This window comes from Macaca mulatta, chromosome 14, assembly GCF_049350105.2.
Source record: "Macaca mulatta isolate MMU2019108-1 chromosome 14, T2T-MMU8v2.0, whole genome shotgun sequence".
NCBI lineage: Eukaryota > Metazoa > Chordata > Mammalia > Primates > Cercopithecidae > Macaca > Macaca mulatta.
In genome coordinates, this window is record NC_133419.1 from 109,097,501 (window position 1) to 109,112,080 (window position 14,580).

The 14,580-nt window shown below is 36.9% G+C and overlaps 1 protein-coding gene across 4 annotated transcripts in view; it reads left to right on the forward strand.

Annotated features, from left to right (window-relative positions):
• Positions 1-14,580, forward strand: part of ATM (ATM serine/threonine kinase) — a 131,621-nt gene that overhangs the window by 22,946 nt on the left and 94,095 nt on the right. For all 4 annotated transcript variants that reach the window (XM_015115608.3, XM_077964249.1, XM_077964250.1 and 1 more), the window contains 9 exons: positions 1,473-1,636; positions 3,444-3,613; positions 5,012-5,383; positions 6,130-6,324; positions 7,110-7,205; positions 8,215-8,440; positions 10,625-10,750; positions 12,764-12,889; positions 14,294-14,383. In XM_015115608.3, coding sequence (XP_014971094.3) covers positions 1,473-1,636; positions 3,444-3,613; positions 5,012-5,383; positions 6,130-6,324; positions 7,110-7,205; positions 8,215-8,440; positions 10,625-10,750; positions 12,764-12,889; positions 14,294-14,383 — 1,565 coding nt within the window. The remainder of the gene's footprint in view (positions 1-1,472; positions 1,637-3,443; positions 3,614-5,011; positions 5,384-6,129; positions 6,325-7,109; positions 7,206-8,214; positions 8,441-10,624; positions 10,751-12,763; positions 12,890-14,293; positions 14,384-14,580) is intronic.

The window sequence follows — 14,580 nt, forward strand, 5'->3', positions numbered from 1 at the left end:
CAGAAACAGGGAAATTGCTTCCTTAAGCCTCATAGTTACTCTAGGGCCTGTTTGCCCTAGAGTATCACTTATTAAGGAGAATCACTTATTCTCCTCAATTCCTTCATATATATCCTATACCAAGAGAGTATTGCCCAGAAGGTATAGTGCTTTTCTGTAGTTAGGAACTTTATTGGCTAGAACTAGAGTTTCCTCTTGCTCTGTCTATGATTGCCTTTGGGCTTGTACTAGCCTTTGGACCAACTCATCATGGCTAGTATAGTGACTTTCTTAAGACAGCATACCACACTGAGTAATACTGAGTAATAGCAGCTATAATGGAGGAAATGTCTTGTAGCCATTTTTTTTTTTTTTTTTTTTTTTTAGAGTCTCACTCTGTCGCCCAGGCTGAAGTGCAGTGACACAATGTCAGCTCACTGCAACCTCCGCCTCCTGGGTTCAAGCAGTTCTCCTGCCTCAGCCTTCTGATTAGCTGGGATTACAGGTGTCCGCCACCATGCCTGGCTAATTTTTGTATTTTAATAGAGTTGGGATCTTACCATGTTGGCCAAGCTGGTCTTGAGCTCCCAACCTCAAGCCATTCACCTGCCTCAGCCTCCCAAAGTGCTGGTATTATAGGCATGAGCCACTGCGCCTGGCCGTGTGGCTACACAAAAGTAGCTGTGTATTTGTTTTATGGGCTCTTCTAATAAGTATATCTAGATAATAAGTAGCCCATGAAACTACCATAAGTGAAAGAATAGTGACTTTTCATAGTTTTTCATCTTTTACTCACCTTCTCTCACCAGGATGAAGATCAGGCTTATTAGGAGGTAATATGATATGTTTAGGGATTTAGTTAACTGCGTATTTAGGATGAATTTAAAATTGGCAGGATGATGAGGATGCCAGAAAAGCTAATGTAGTTTCAGACTACATTAATAGATTTTATAATACCTTGTTTGTGGGAAATAATAGACCTTTTGTTCCACACACTGGTCAGACCACAGTTGGATTATCATGTTCACCAGATTTTGTACAGTCAGCATTTTAAGTTGACTGGAACGTGTCTTGGGAAATATGACTGAAGTGGTGAGAAGTCTGAATACTATGTCGTTTGTACACTAGTTGAAGGAACTGGTAATATTTTTCTCGTAGGCCAGAAAAAGGCATATGGAGAACTTGGTCCTCATATGAAAGACGGACCATATTAATTCTGTTTGCCTCAGGTGGGAGAATAAATTGGAGAAAGGCAGATTTTAGGTCAGAATATGGAAGAAATTTATAAGAAATACAGTTATGTAAATGTAAAATGGACAGTTATGAATTAGAGTTTGTCAAGGATCTTGTCAGAAGAGGCATTAGTACTGGATGGAAGGTTGGACCAGAAGTCTTCTAACGCTGATGCAGCTTGACAGCTGAATAATTTTGTGGGAGCTAGCAGTGTAAGCAGAGTACATAAATAAATTACATTTTAATTTTTTGGTTTACAGGTGCTTATGAATCAACAAAATGGAAAAGTATTTTATACAACTTATATGATCTGCTAGTGAATGAGATAAGTCATATAGGAAGTAGAGGAAAGTATTCTTCAGGATTTCGTAATATTGCCGTCAAAGAAAATTTGATTGAATTGATGGCAGATATTTGTCACCAGGTACAGTAAGTAGGTCATGTCACATTTAGAAATTTCATGTTAATTTTTTTTAAAAACTGGGCATTTTGGACTTTTAAAACCTGTGTTTTCACAAAAAGCCTATAAAATGACTGTACATGCAATTATTCCTTTCAAAATATCAGAAATATTTGGAATTACCCTTTTAACTTAAAAGTTAATGCATTTGCAGATATAGACTTATTGAAAACTAACAATGAACTTTTTCATTCTTAAATGATTGTCTCTAGGAAATAAGGTGACCCTAACCCTAATGATTCGATTCGATTTGACTCTATTTTACAAAGTGCTGGAATTATAGGCATGAGCCACCAAGCCCAGTCTGTTTCTTTTTTTGCAATTAAGCTAGAGTTCACGTAGCATAAAATTCATGATTTTGCATTGTACATTTCAGTAGTTTTTAGTATTTTTACTATGTTGTACAACCATCATCACTAATTCCAGAAACTTTTTTTTTTTTGAGATGGAGTCTCACTCTGTCACCCAGGCTGGAGTGCAGTGGCGCAGTCTTGGCTCACTGCAGCCTCACCTTCCCAGGTTCAAGTGATTCTCCTGCCTCAGCCTCCCGAGTAGCTGGGACTACAGGTGCCTGCCACCACACCCAGCTAATTTTTGTATTTTTAGTAGAGACAGGGTTTCACCATATTGGCCAGTCTGGTCTCCTGGACTCCTGACCTTGTGATCCGTCCACCTCGGTCTCACAAAGTGCTGGGATTACAGGCGTGAGCCACCGTGCCCAGCCCAGAACTTTTTTATCATCCCAATAGAAACCTCATCCCTTCCTAGCATTCAGTCCCCATTCCCTGCATCTCCTAGATCCTGGCAACCAGCCACTAATCAGTCTTGGTTTTTGTGGATTTTCCTGTTTGGGACAGTTCGTTTAAATGGAATCATACAATATGTACATCTTTTGTGTCTGGTTTCTTTCACTTAGCATAATGTTTTCAGAGTTCATCCATGTTTTACCATGAATCAGTGCTTCATTTTTATTATGGAATAATATTCGGTTGTATGGATATACTCCATTTTACTTACCTATTCATCACCTGGTGGCCTAATGTTTCTTAAATAAAACTCTTTTCCCCAGAGGTTTGGTTAACATCCTGAGTAGTAATTTCACTCTGTCAAATATTTTCTTAATATTTCTTAAAATTTCTTAAATTTCTTAAATTTAAAAAATTGAGTCCCTTTGAAAGTAAAGGTTTTTGCTTTACTTTTAGATTTCTTAGTGCTTTTAGTAAATGTTCCCAGGAAATAAAACTAATGCATTACTTGGTAATACCTGCTTTCTACGAGTGCCATTACTGTCATGCAAAATGTTTGTTTCTTACTATGTTATCAGATTTATATGTTTCTGTAATGTATTACTCTTGCTTTATGAGTTCCCTGTATGTTCATTTCAGAAAGGATGTTTTTTTTTCCCCCTAATGAAATATTAGAAGACAATAGCAATGAAAAAAGTGGATTTGGCCAGGCGCGGTGGCTCACGCCTGTAATCCCAGCACTTTGGGAGATCGAGGTGGGCGGATCACCTGAGGTTGGGAGTTCAAGACCAGTCTGACTAACATGGAGAAACTCCATCTCTACTAAAAATAAAAAGTTAACTGGGCATGGTGATGCATGCCTGTAATCCCAGCTACTCAGGAGGCTGAGGCAGGAGAATCGCTTGAACCTGGGAGGCAGAGGTTGTGGTGATCTGAGATCGTGCCATTCCACTCCAGCCTGGGCAACAACAGCGAAACTCCATCGCAAAGAAAAAAAAAAAAGTGGATTTATTTTTATTTTACAGGTTTTTAATGAAGATACCAGATCCTTGGAGATTTCTCAATCTTATACTACTACACAAAGAGAATCTGGTGATTACAGTGTACCTTGCAAAAGGAAGAAAATAGAACTAGGCTGGGAAGTAATAAAAGATCACCTTCAGAAGTCACAGAATGATTTCGATCTTGTGCCTTGGTAAAATGTTATCATTTTCTCGTTCAGTGTCATTTTAGTCTCTTTTATGTTATTTTTCAGAAAACTTTCAGTGGAATCCTTTCATCTCAACCAGAACTAAGTCTTTTGTCTACCCCCAAACCTATTACTAGCAAAGGGATATGTGATTGCCATGACAAATGAGATCAATCATTAATGGCTCATTTGCTGGGGCCAAGGGCAGGCCAACTTTTCTAATCATATTGTCATAGCAAGTTAAGAAGGAGGACTGGCTGTATGATAGGCAACTAGAAGTGTGTGCCTCATGGAATTCACTGAATTGTACACTTCAACAAAAGATTTTAGCATATATAGCACTTTCTAATAGAATTAGGAAGAAGTTAAAGATAACCTTAAGAAATCACAATAATTTTGACGTTATGATAAAAAGTTATCTTCTCTTATTTTCTATCTTCTTTATTCTCATATAATGTTCACATATATTTAAGTAAGCAAATAAATTATGGAATACTTTGGAATCCCAAAATATTAGGTCTGGTAAGGATGTTTAGAATTTATCTAGTTCAGCCTGTTTGCTTTCCTGAAAAGAAACTGAAACCCAGAGAGGTTAAGCAACTTTTGTAAGGACAGAGATTTATAGATTATAGTCAAACTCGTGATCAGTGCTCTTTTGATTACCATGTTGATGGAATGTTTAAATGTAAGTGACTTCAGGGGGAAAAGCATATTGATTTAAATACCTATTGCTTAAGCTCATTTTTATATTTAAGAGTAGCTGTTTAAGATTCTTAATTTGTCCATTTAGTCAGGAGTTATTTATTGAACACCTGCTGTGGGCCAAGTGTTAGGGATACAGAGACGAATAACATAAGATTCCTATTCTTAAGTATCACACATTCTAGAGAATACAACCTAGAGGTTGCTGACTGCAACCTCCGCCTTCTGGGTCCAAGTGGTTATCCTGCCTCAGCCTTCTGACTAGCTGGGATTCCAGGCATGTGCCACCATGGCTGGCTAATTTTTGTATTTTTAATAGAGATTGGGTTTCACCATGTTGGCCAGCTGGTCTCGAATGCCTAACCTCGTGAGCCACCTGCCTTGGCCTCCCAAAGTGGTGGGATTACAGTTGTGAGCCACCACACCTGGCCCAAATATTGCTAATTTAACATCTTTTAAAATGTTTGTTTAAGGGAAACTTAACAACTTACCCAGCTAGCCAAAACGTTGACAATTTTCCTGGCAATTTAGGAAGTAGGACATAGTAACTATTAAGAGCCAGTTTATTTTTAGAGTACTATGGAAATGATGATGGTGATTCTCTAATTAGGATATTGTTAAGAGTACCATGTCTGTATATTTCCTCTTAGTTTGTTAATGTGATTGAATAGTTTTCAAATTAACCCCCCCCTTTTTTTTTAGGCTACAGATTGCAACCCAATTAATATCAAAGTATCCTGCAAGTTTACCTAACTGTGAGCTGTCTCCATTACTGATGATACTCTCTCAGCTTCTACCCCAACAGCGACATGGGGAACGTACACCGTATGTGTTACGATGCCTTACGGAAGTTGCACTGTGCCAAGACAAGAGGTCAAACCTAGAAAGCTCACAAAAGTCAGATTTATTAAAACTCTGGAATAAAATTTGGTGTATTACCTTTCGTGGTATAAGTTCTGAGCAAATACAAGCTGAAAACTTTGGCTTACTTGGAGCCATAATTCAGAGTAGTTTAGTTGAGGTTGACAGAGAATTCTGGAAGTTATTTACTGGGTCAGCCTGCAGACCTTCATGGTAAGTTTAGCATGCATTATGTCTGACTTTACATATAAACACACACAGACACACACTCACATATCCCTGATCATTTTCATAGTTTGTTACTTCAGTTAAAGATGTCAAATTCTATTTCAGATGCTTTTCTTGTTTGGCCAAGAAGACTTAATAAATGCATAAATGTCGACAAATTATTAAAGCCTAATGTTAAGGAATTTCTTTTTTTAATTAAAAAATTTTTAATTGATCTATGATAGAGTTATATATTTTCAAGGTACATGTGATAATTTGACACACTCATATGACACACTCATGTAGAGTGATGGGATATCATCACCCTACATATCTTTTCTTCATGCCAGGAACATTTGAATTATTCTCTTCTTGCTATTTTGAAATGTACAGTAGATTAATGTTAACCGTAGTCATCCTACTGATGTATCAGACACCAGGTCTTATTCCTTCTAATTGTATATGTGTATCCAAAAGACTTTCTTTAAAGAATTACCAAGAGTTTAAATTTCTTTTATGTGCAATTTATCATTATTTATTCAATAGCCTTGTTAAAATTGTAGTACTATCCACTGTTAATAAAAGAACTATTTTTTAATCAAGAATCTTCCCAAATGTAATCAGACTTTTAACAATTTTTATGTTCATTTAGTCAACTTAACTAAATGTTTGTGCCAGCCACTGTCCTGATAGATAAAGTCTTTGCTCCTTCAAGAGCTTGCTTTTCATAATTGTCCTTTGTTTTGTTATAGTCCTGCAGTATGCTGTTTGACTTTGGCACTGACCACCAGTGTAGTTCCTGGAACAGTAAAAATGGGAATAGAGCAAAATATGTGTGAAGTAAATAGAAGCTTTTCTTTAAAGGAATCAATAATGAAATGGCTCTTATTCTATCAGCTAGAGGGTGACTTAGAAAATAGTACAGAAGTGCCTCCAATTCTTCACAGGTAATTTAAGTTCGTTAGCATGCTGCTGGTTTTTTTGTTTTGTCAGGCTCTCTCCACTTACTTGATGCCACTTGGCTTTATTTTATAATAGTAATGCAGAATCTCCCAGATCTAACCTTAATTATTAAATATTACATTTGTTTTTACAGTCTATCTGTGTCTTTATACCTGATTGCTTCTGAAATAAAGAGTTGTCTCACTGTGAGAATATGGGGGATGTGCATGAAGAATGCACATATAATTCTTTGAGCATTTATGTGTTCCTTTCTGATTTTTTAAATAAATAAGTCCATATATCTCAGTTATGTAGATCCTGGATCCTTTCTCATAATGGGAGTGTCTTTTGGGTAAAATATGTTTTATAGATAAGGTGAGGAAATGAGGAAGACAAAACAGGATGTAAGCACTAGGATAAAGGAATGGAGTCACTTGTCCACTTAACCTTTGCACAGATGGTAATTGGAACCAAATGATTGGAGAGCAGACCTCTGAATGGATCCAATTAAAGAACTTTTGCTTTAATTTTACAACCTTTTATTTACTTCAGAAATACTGTTAATCAGACATCCTATTTCTAAACAGTATTGGAAATGATAGTAACAATGGTTGTCCTCCTTAAATTATCCTTTTAGATATTAAGAAATTCAGTATAGATGAAAGCAATTTTAATCTAGGATCCAAATTTTAGAAGTCAAGATTTATAGCTAAACGTGGATGTTAAAGTTTAAAGTATTCTTTATGTGGCTTTTGGTCTTCTAAGTGAAGCTTTTGGTTTTTCTTTATAGTAATTTTCCTCATCTTGTACTGGAGAAAATTCTTGTGAGTCTCACTATGAAAAACTGTAAAGCTGCAATGAATTTTTTCCAAAGTGTGCCAGAATGGTATGTTATCTAATAATGTTCTTTGTCATTTTAAGCTATAGCTTTAATTACGAAGATGATAATTTTAGTTGTGTAGTAGCTGTATCTTAATAATTGTAAACTAAATTGGTCCAAAACAAATTGCAACTGTTACCCAGGGAAGAGGTTGTTTTAATTCAGTGGTTGTAATCTGTGTTATATAACATTAGACCAAGGTTACTATTTTTTAATGCTGTATAGTACAATATGTGGCAAGTGCCAATGAGAAAAGTTGAGTGGTTATGCTGGGAAATTAAGAATATATAATTTATATGAAATAAGTTCTTAAAGATGTTACCCATTTCTGTACATCAACTATGATTTGACTATTTGTTAGCTTTAAAAACTAAGGATAATTGAAAACAAAAATAAATCTAAACCTGATTTTAGTTGATTGACTCAAGAGACTTAAATTGTATTACTGTGACTGAAAACGACTCACTGGCACAAAGATTCCTTATCTCCCTCAAGAGGGCAAAAGATGAAAAAAATTCCTACTTTTTGGAGAAATTAATAGTGAAAAACAAATAAATACCAACAACAATAATGAAACTTTGGTAGCAAGATCGTTACTTTTCTAACCCAAAGGATGCGTAACTGCTTAACCATACCAGATATTAAAGGTTTTTAAATCTATGCTTGTTACTCCTTCTGCTTGGTGAAAAAAGGGTTGTGTTTGCAGACAATGTTATGCTTAACATTGATATCTGGTAATTTTAAAAATACTTTCTGAATTTGCCTTTGAAATTGTAACTTATATTTTTTTCTCTGTCTATTGGTAAATTTTGCTACTGAATAATGAAATTTGATACAAGTAGGTATCAAAGTCCAAAGGAGAGAAGCATTTAAAAGAATAATCTATTAATTATGTAAGTAGTCTTTGAATGATGTAGATACTAGGTTAATGTTTCCCTTTGTAATATATTGCGAATACATATAAGCAAAGCATTAGGTACTTTGTTTATAAATTAAAGATTTTACTTTCTTGAAGTGAACACCACCGAAAAGATAAAGAAGAACTTTCATTCTCAGAAGTAGAAGAACTATTTCTTCAGACAACTTTTGACAAGATGGACTTTTTAACCATTGTGAGAGAATGTGGTATAGAAAAGCACCAGTCCAGTATTGGCTTCTCTGTTCACCAGAATCTCAAGGAATCACTGGATTGCTATCTTCTGGGATTGTCAGAACAGCTTCTAAATAATTACTCATCTGAGGTGAGATTTTTTTAAAAAAAGAACTAAGTTTATATATGATTCAGCTTTGGTAAACTGTTAGGAAGGAGAAATAGGGGCAGGAAAAACACCAAGGATGGTGGGAGGCTTAATTTTAAAAGCAAAGTGGCAGTAAAGGGCTACAAATTGGGACAACTTAGCATCATTAAAGGAAAACTCAAGAATGATAATTTGAGTACTTTCTCTGTACTGGAAATTACGGTAGACGTAAAAGAATTCCTTGTGTAGGTTAGTGAGGAATAGTAAGAGTTTGAGCATGGGGATTATATGATGGAAAAAACCTCTAAATACAAAGGAGGGAGATGTTACAGTAATAGAAAAGAACACAATTTAAACAAATCTAATAGATTTTGGTGGCATTTGAAGAGAGACGAGTGATTAGTAAATACAATAAATGGACTAGCAATTATTTTAGACGTCATCTAGGAATTTCCTTTAGCCTCATAAAATCACGAGTTCTCTTCATGTATACTATTCTCTTGCCAAAACTTCCATTTTTTAAAATGTGAAATGTCTTTCTACCTATTTCTGTGTATTCAAATCATCCACATGTGAAAATCCTTGCTAACGCCTTTCTTAGAATCTCAGAAGGTAAGATTCTAAGAATTTTTCTTTTTGACATGGAGCCTCGCTCTGTTGCCCAGGCTGGATTGCAGTGACATGATCTTGGCTCACTGCAACCTCCGTCTTCCAGCTCAAGCAATTCTCCTGCCTCAGTCCTCCAAGTAGCTGGGACAGGCACGTGCTATCACGCCCAGCTAATTTTTGTATTTTTAGTAGAGATGGGGTTTTGCCATGTTGGCCAGGCTGGTCTTGAACTCCTGACCTCAGGTGATGGACCCACCTCAGCATCCCAAAGTGCTAGGATTACAGGCATGAGCCACTGTGCCTGGCCTAATCATTTTTCATCTTTTAATTTCATAGTACTTAATGTTTCACATTTTTAATGGCAGTTAGCATCTTCTTTATACCATGGATATTTACATATGGTTTGTATACAAATATCTCTTGAACTATAACTCTTAAACATAAACTCTTAAAAGGGCATACATACTTTTATTAATCTTTGTATCCTCCACAGTGCCTTATTACGTAGTAAATGATTAAATGAAATAAAGCCTACAATCTGTTGAAAGGAGTGAATTCAGTAACCAGGGAAAATGACTTGAGGACCTGAGAAGGGACGGTGTACCTCTTTATGATCTTTTACTGACATTCTTCTGTACCACAATTGTAACCACTTTCATTACAAAGTAATTTAGTTTTGTATATTTTCTCCTAAAATGCGATTTCCTACCCTGTAGGAGCAAAAAAAAATCTGAACATCTTGTTTGTAACTTAGCAGATTCTTACATCGTTCTATAAAATTGTCTAAACTTTTTTTTTTTTTTTTTTTTTTTGAGATGGAGTCTTGCCGTGTTGCCCAGGCTGGAGTGCAGTGGCGTGGTCTCGGCTCATTGCAACCTTCGCCTCCTGGGTTCAAGCAATTTTCCTGCCTCAGCCTCCTGAATAGCTGGGATTATAGGTGCCTGCCATCACGCCCAGCTAATTTTTGTATTTTTGGTAGAGACAAGGTTTCACCACGTTAGCCAGGTTGGTCTCAAACTCCTGACCTCAGGTGATCCGCCCGCCTCGGCCTCCCAAAGTATTGGAGTTACAGGCGTGAGCCACCATGCCCGGCCAGCTGTCTAAACTTTATCTACTAGAAAAAATGTTTTATGCTAGTCTGTGGAGTCTAAAAAGCTGAATAAGTCAAAGTTCCTGTTATTCAGAAGCTTAAAATGTCATTTTATTGTCTCTTTATATCACACTAATTTCTACTTGTGATCTAAGACTTATAGTCATTTATTTGCCTGTGAAGCTTTTTTTCTTTTCTTTCATCCCTACCTCAAATACTTAAGGGCCTGCATGTACGGTACACGCTCCACCCGAACCTGCTTGGCCATTAGGAGATACTTAGGCTATTTTTCTGGAGAATCCTGGTTATAATTCTACAGTGATCTCCTAGCTGTTTTTAGAGATATTCAGAATATGCCACCTTGAAGTCAGTTAACTGAACTTTTGTTTTTTAATATATATGTAGAATTTGTTCTTGCTAAAGATAGTTATAGAATATACTAAATTATTTATGAAATATATATATTTTTATTTGTGGTTTACTTTAAGATTACAAATTCAGAAACGCTTGTCCGGTGTTCAAGTCTTTTGGTGGGTGTCCTTGGCTGCTACTGTTATATGGGTGTAATAGCTGAAGAGGAAGCATGTAAGTCAGAATTATTCCAGAAAGCCAAGGTAGGAGAATTTATACTAATAAAGTTTCAGATTAAATTTAAATGAAATGTATTCCTGAGAAAATTATTACATTTGTTTGGAAGACATTAAATTTTGTGCAGGTTAACCCTTTCTCTTTTATTTATGTAATATGAGAAGAAATTATAGTATGTATTTTTTAATTGTTTTAATTTTTAATTATTATTATACTTTAAGCTCTGGGGTGCATGATACAGGACATGCAGGTTTGTTACATAGGTATACAGTGCCATGGTGGTTTGCTGCACCTATCAGCCGTCATCTACATTAGGTATTTCTCCTAATGCTATCCCTCCCCTAGGCCCCCACCCCCTGACAGGCCCCAGTATGTGATGTTCCCCTCCCTGTGTCCATGTGTTCTCATTGTTCAGCTCCCACTTATGAGTGAGAACATGCGGTGTTTGTTTTTCTGTTCTTGTGTTAGTTTGCTGAGAATGATGGTTTCCAGCTTCATCCATGTCCCTGCAAAGGACATGAACTCATCCTTTTTTATGGCTGCATAGTATTCCATGGTGTATATGTGCCACATTATCTTTATCCGGTCTGTCATTGATGGGCATTTGGGTTGCTTCCAAGTTTTTGCTATTGTGAACAGTGCCGCAGTAAACATATGTGTGCATGTGTCTTTATAGTAAAATGATTTATAATCCTTTGGGTATATACCCAGTAATGGGATTGCTGAGTCAAATGATATTTCTAGTTCTAGATCCTTGAGGAATCGCCACACTGTCTTCCACAATGGTTGAAATAATTTACACTCCCACCAACAGTGTAAAAGCATTCCTGTTTCTCCTCATCCTCTCCAGCATCTGTTGTTTCCTGACTTTTTAATGATCGCCATTAAAAAGTCAGGAAACTTGAGACAGAGTCTTGCTCTGCTTCCAGACTGGAGTGCAGTGGCGCGATCTCTGCTCACTGCAACCTCTGACTCCCTGGTTCAAGCGATTCTCCTGCCTCAGCCTCCCAAGTAGCTGGGATTACAGGTGCACACCACCATGCCCAGCTAATTTTTGTATTTTTAGTAGAGATGGGGTTTCACCATGTTGGTCAGGTTGATCTTGATCTCCTGACTTCGTGATCTGCCTGCCTTGGCCTCCCAAAGTGCTGGGATTACAGTCATGAGCCACCACGCCCAGCCTATGTATTCTTAAAATTTGAAATTACTGTAAGCCAACTATAAATAATAGTAAGTGAAGTAATATCACATTAAAATTTAATCTCATTAAAATATTGATTTTTTGGCCGGGCGCGGTGGCTCAAGCCTGTAATCCCAGCACTTTGGGAGGCCGAGGCGGGCGGATCACAAGGTCAGGAGATCGAGACCACGGTGAAACCCCGTCTCTACTAAAAATACAAAAAATTAGCCGGGCGCGGTGGCGGGCGCCTGTAGTCCCAGCTACTCAGGAGGCTGAGGCAGGAGAATGGCGTAAACCCAGGAGGCGGAGCTTGCAGTGAGCCGAGATCAAAAAACTAGCCGGGCGCGGTGGCGGGCGCCTGTAGTCCCAACTACTCGGCAGGCTGAGGCAGGAGAATGGCGTGAACCCGGGAGGCGGAGCTTGCAGTGAGCTGAGATCCGGCCATTGCACTCCAGCCTGGGCGGCAGAGTGAGACTCTGTCTCAAAAAAAAAAAAAAAAAATATTGATTTTTGTCTGTCTTTTTAAAAGTTTTCCCTTTGATCAGTTATATTGAAGAATCTTTGATTAAGGGTGTTAATCAAGTAGGCTGTAAGAATGAAACTTTTATCTCTTGGTAGTACTCTGTCACTGGTATGATTTGCAGGAACAGAGTATAAGATTTGCCGTTTTAAAAAATTGTTAATGATTTTTGCTTATGCTGTATGACTACGTGGAACTTCTAAGAACATTTCATTTTTTCTCTTAAGTGCACTTTGTTTTTTATTTTATAGTATGTCCAAGATCAAAGTACACTTTAAAAAGCAATACTAAACTATAATTTTAACTGGAATTTGCATTTTTTCCTTCTATTCATAATAGTCTCTAATGCAGTGTGCAGGAGAAAGTATCACTCTGTTTAAAAATAAGACAAATGAGGAATTCAGAATTGGTTCCTTGAGAAATATGATGCATTTATTTACACGTTGCTTGAGCAACTGTACCAAGGTAAGATTTTCTTCTTCTCGTTTTGTTTTGTGAGATAGGATCTTTCTCTGTCACCCAGGCTGCAGTGCAGTGAGACTGTCACAACTCACTGTAGCCTTGACCTCCTGGTTTCCAGCAATTCTCCTGCCTCAACCTCCCAAGTAATTGGGACTACAGTCATGTACCACCTAGCTAAAATTTTCTTTTTACTTGAAATTGTAGCCTATGCAGGGGACTGATTACTGGTTGGTGTTACTGTTTTGGTGTCCACTCATAAGTTTATTTTTTACTTTTATGTTTATTCTGTTTATTTTTTTTTTTTTGATACAGTCTCTCGCTCTTTTACCCAGAGCGAGTGATCACATCACTGTGTGGATCGCAGTGATGTGATCACAACTCACAGCAGCTTTGACCTCATGGGCTCAAGTGATCCTCCCACCTCAGCCTCCTTAGTAGCTGGGATTACAAGTGTATACCACCATGCCTGGTTGATTTTTGTATTTTTGTATTTTTTTGTATTGATGGGGTTTTACACATTGCCCCGGCTAGTCTCAAACCCTGGGCTCAAGTGATCCTTCCACCATGGCGTCTCAAAGTGCTGTGATTACAGGTTTGAGCTACCATATCTGGTCACATTCATAAGTTACACAAACCGATTTAAAATTAAATTGAATGGTACATAAAGGTAATATCCAGACGAATAAGCAATAGGAATCTGAGTTTCTCATGAAACTAATTTTATCATTTCAGGAAGTTTTCTGAGATTGTCTTACAACTTTTATATACAACAATAAAGATGACTCTTCTATTCCTAGGATATTTTCATTCATTTTATAAAAATTTTTTGACCCTAACTATGTGGTATGCATAGCAGGGCTAGTGAGCCGCACAACAATAACTCCAGCACATACTTTACTTTCTTTTGCTCAGATCATCTTACATAACATTTGGTAGAAAGAGTGCTACTGTGTGTAATCTTTATTTTTATCTGCAGCAGCCTGTGGGGTAGCTAAGCCAGGCCCCAGAGTATTCATAATAATTGGAAATATATTTGAAACCCAGTATTAGGTACATGGCCATATATCAATATTATCAATGTATTTCTTGGTTTTGTAATGTGTTTTTCCTCCCTTTTGGTGTAAGTGGGGAAGGAGAAAAGTAGAAGAATAAACTCTAACCTATAATTGTAGCTTACTTATGTTTAGGGTCAATAGCTGTTACTTTAATGTTGTTAAAGCACAATGAAAGATGCACAGTATAGTTATTATTACTCTAAGAAAAGATGTATTTTTGAAGCAGTGTATATCTTGGCCCTGATAGTAAACTATTTATCTACATTTCATTCAAGATAGAGAAAACACTATCTGCCAAGAATAATTGTTTTTATTTCTTTGTTGCTTGGTTCTTTGTTTGTCTTAATTGCAGAAGAGTCTAAATAAGATTGCATCTGGCTTTTTCCTGAGATTGTTAACATCAAAGCTAATGAATGACATTGCAGATATTTGTAAAAGTTTCGTAAGTATGCTTCCTTTTTTTCTTACCATATTTTGATTCTAATAGGCATAATTTTTTTGTTGAAATATCTTTGTAAATAAGGATGCATCTCACAACATATAGCATCTTACATTTTTATAAATGTGGAAATTAAGGCCGGACGCGGTGGCTCACGCCTGTAATCCTAGCACGTTGGGAGGCCGAGGTGGGTGTATCAC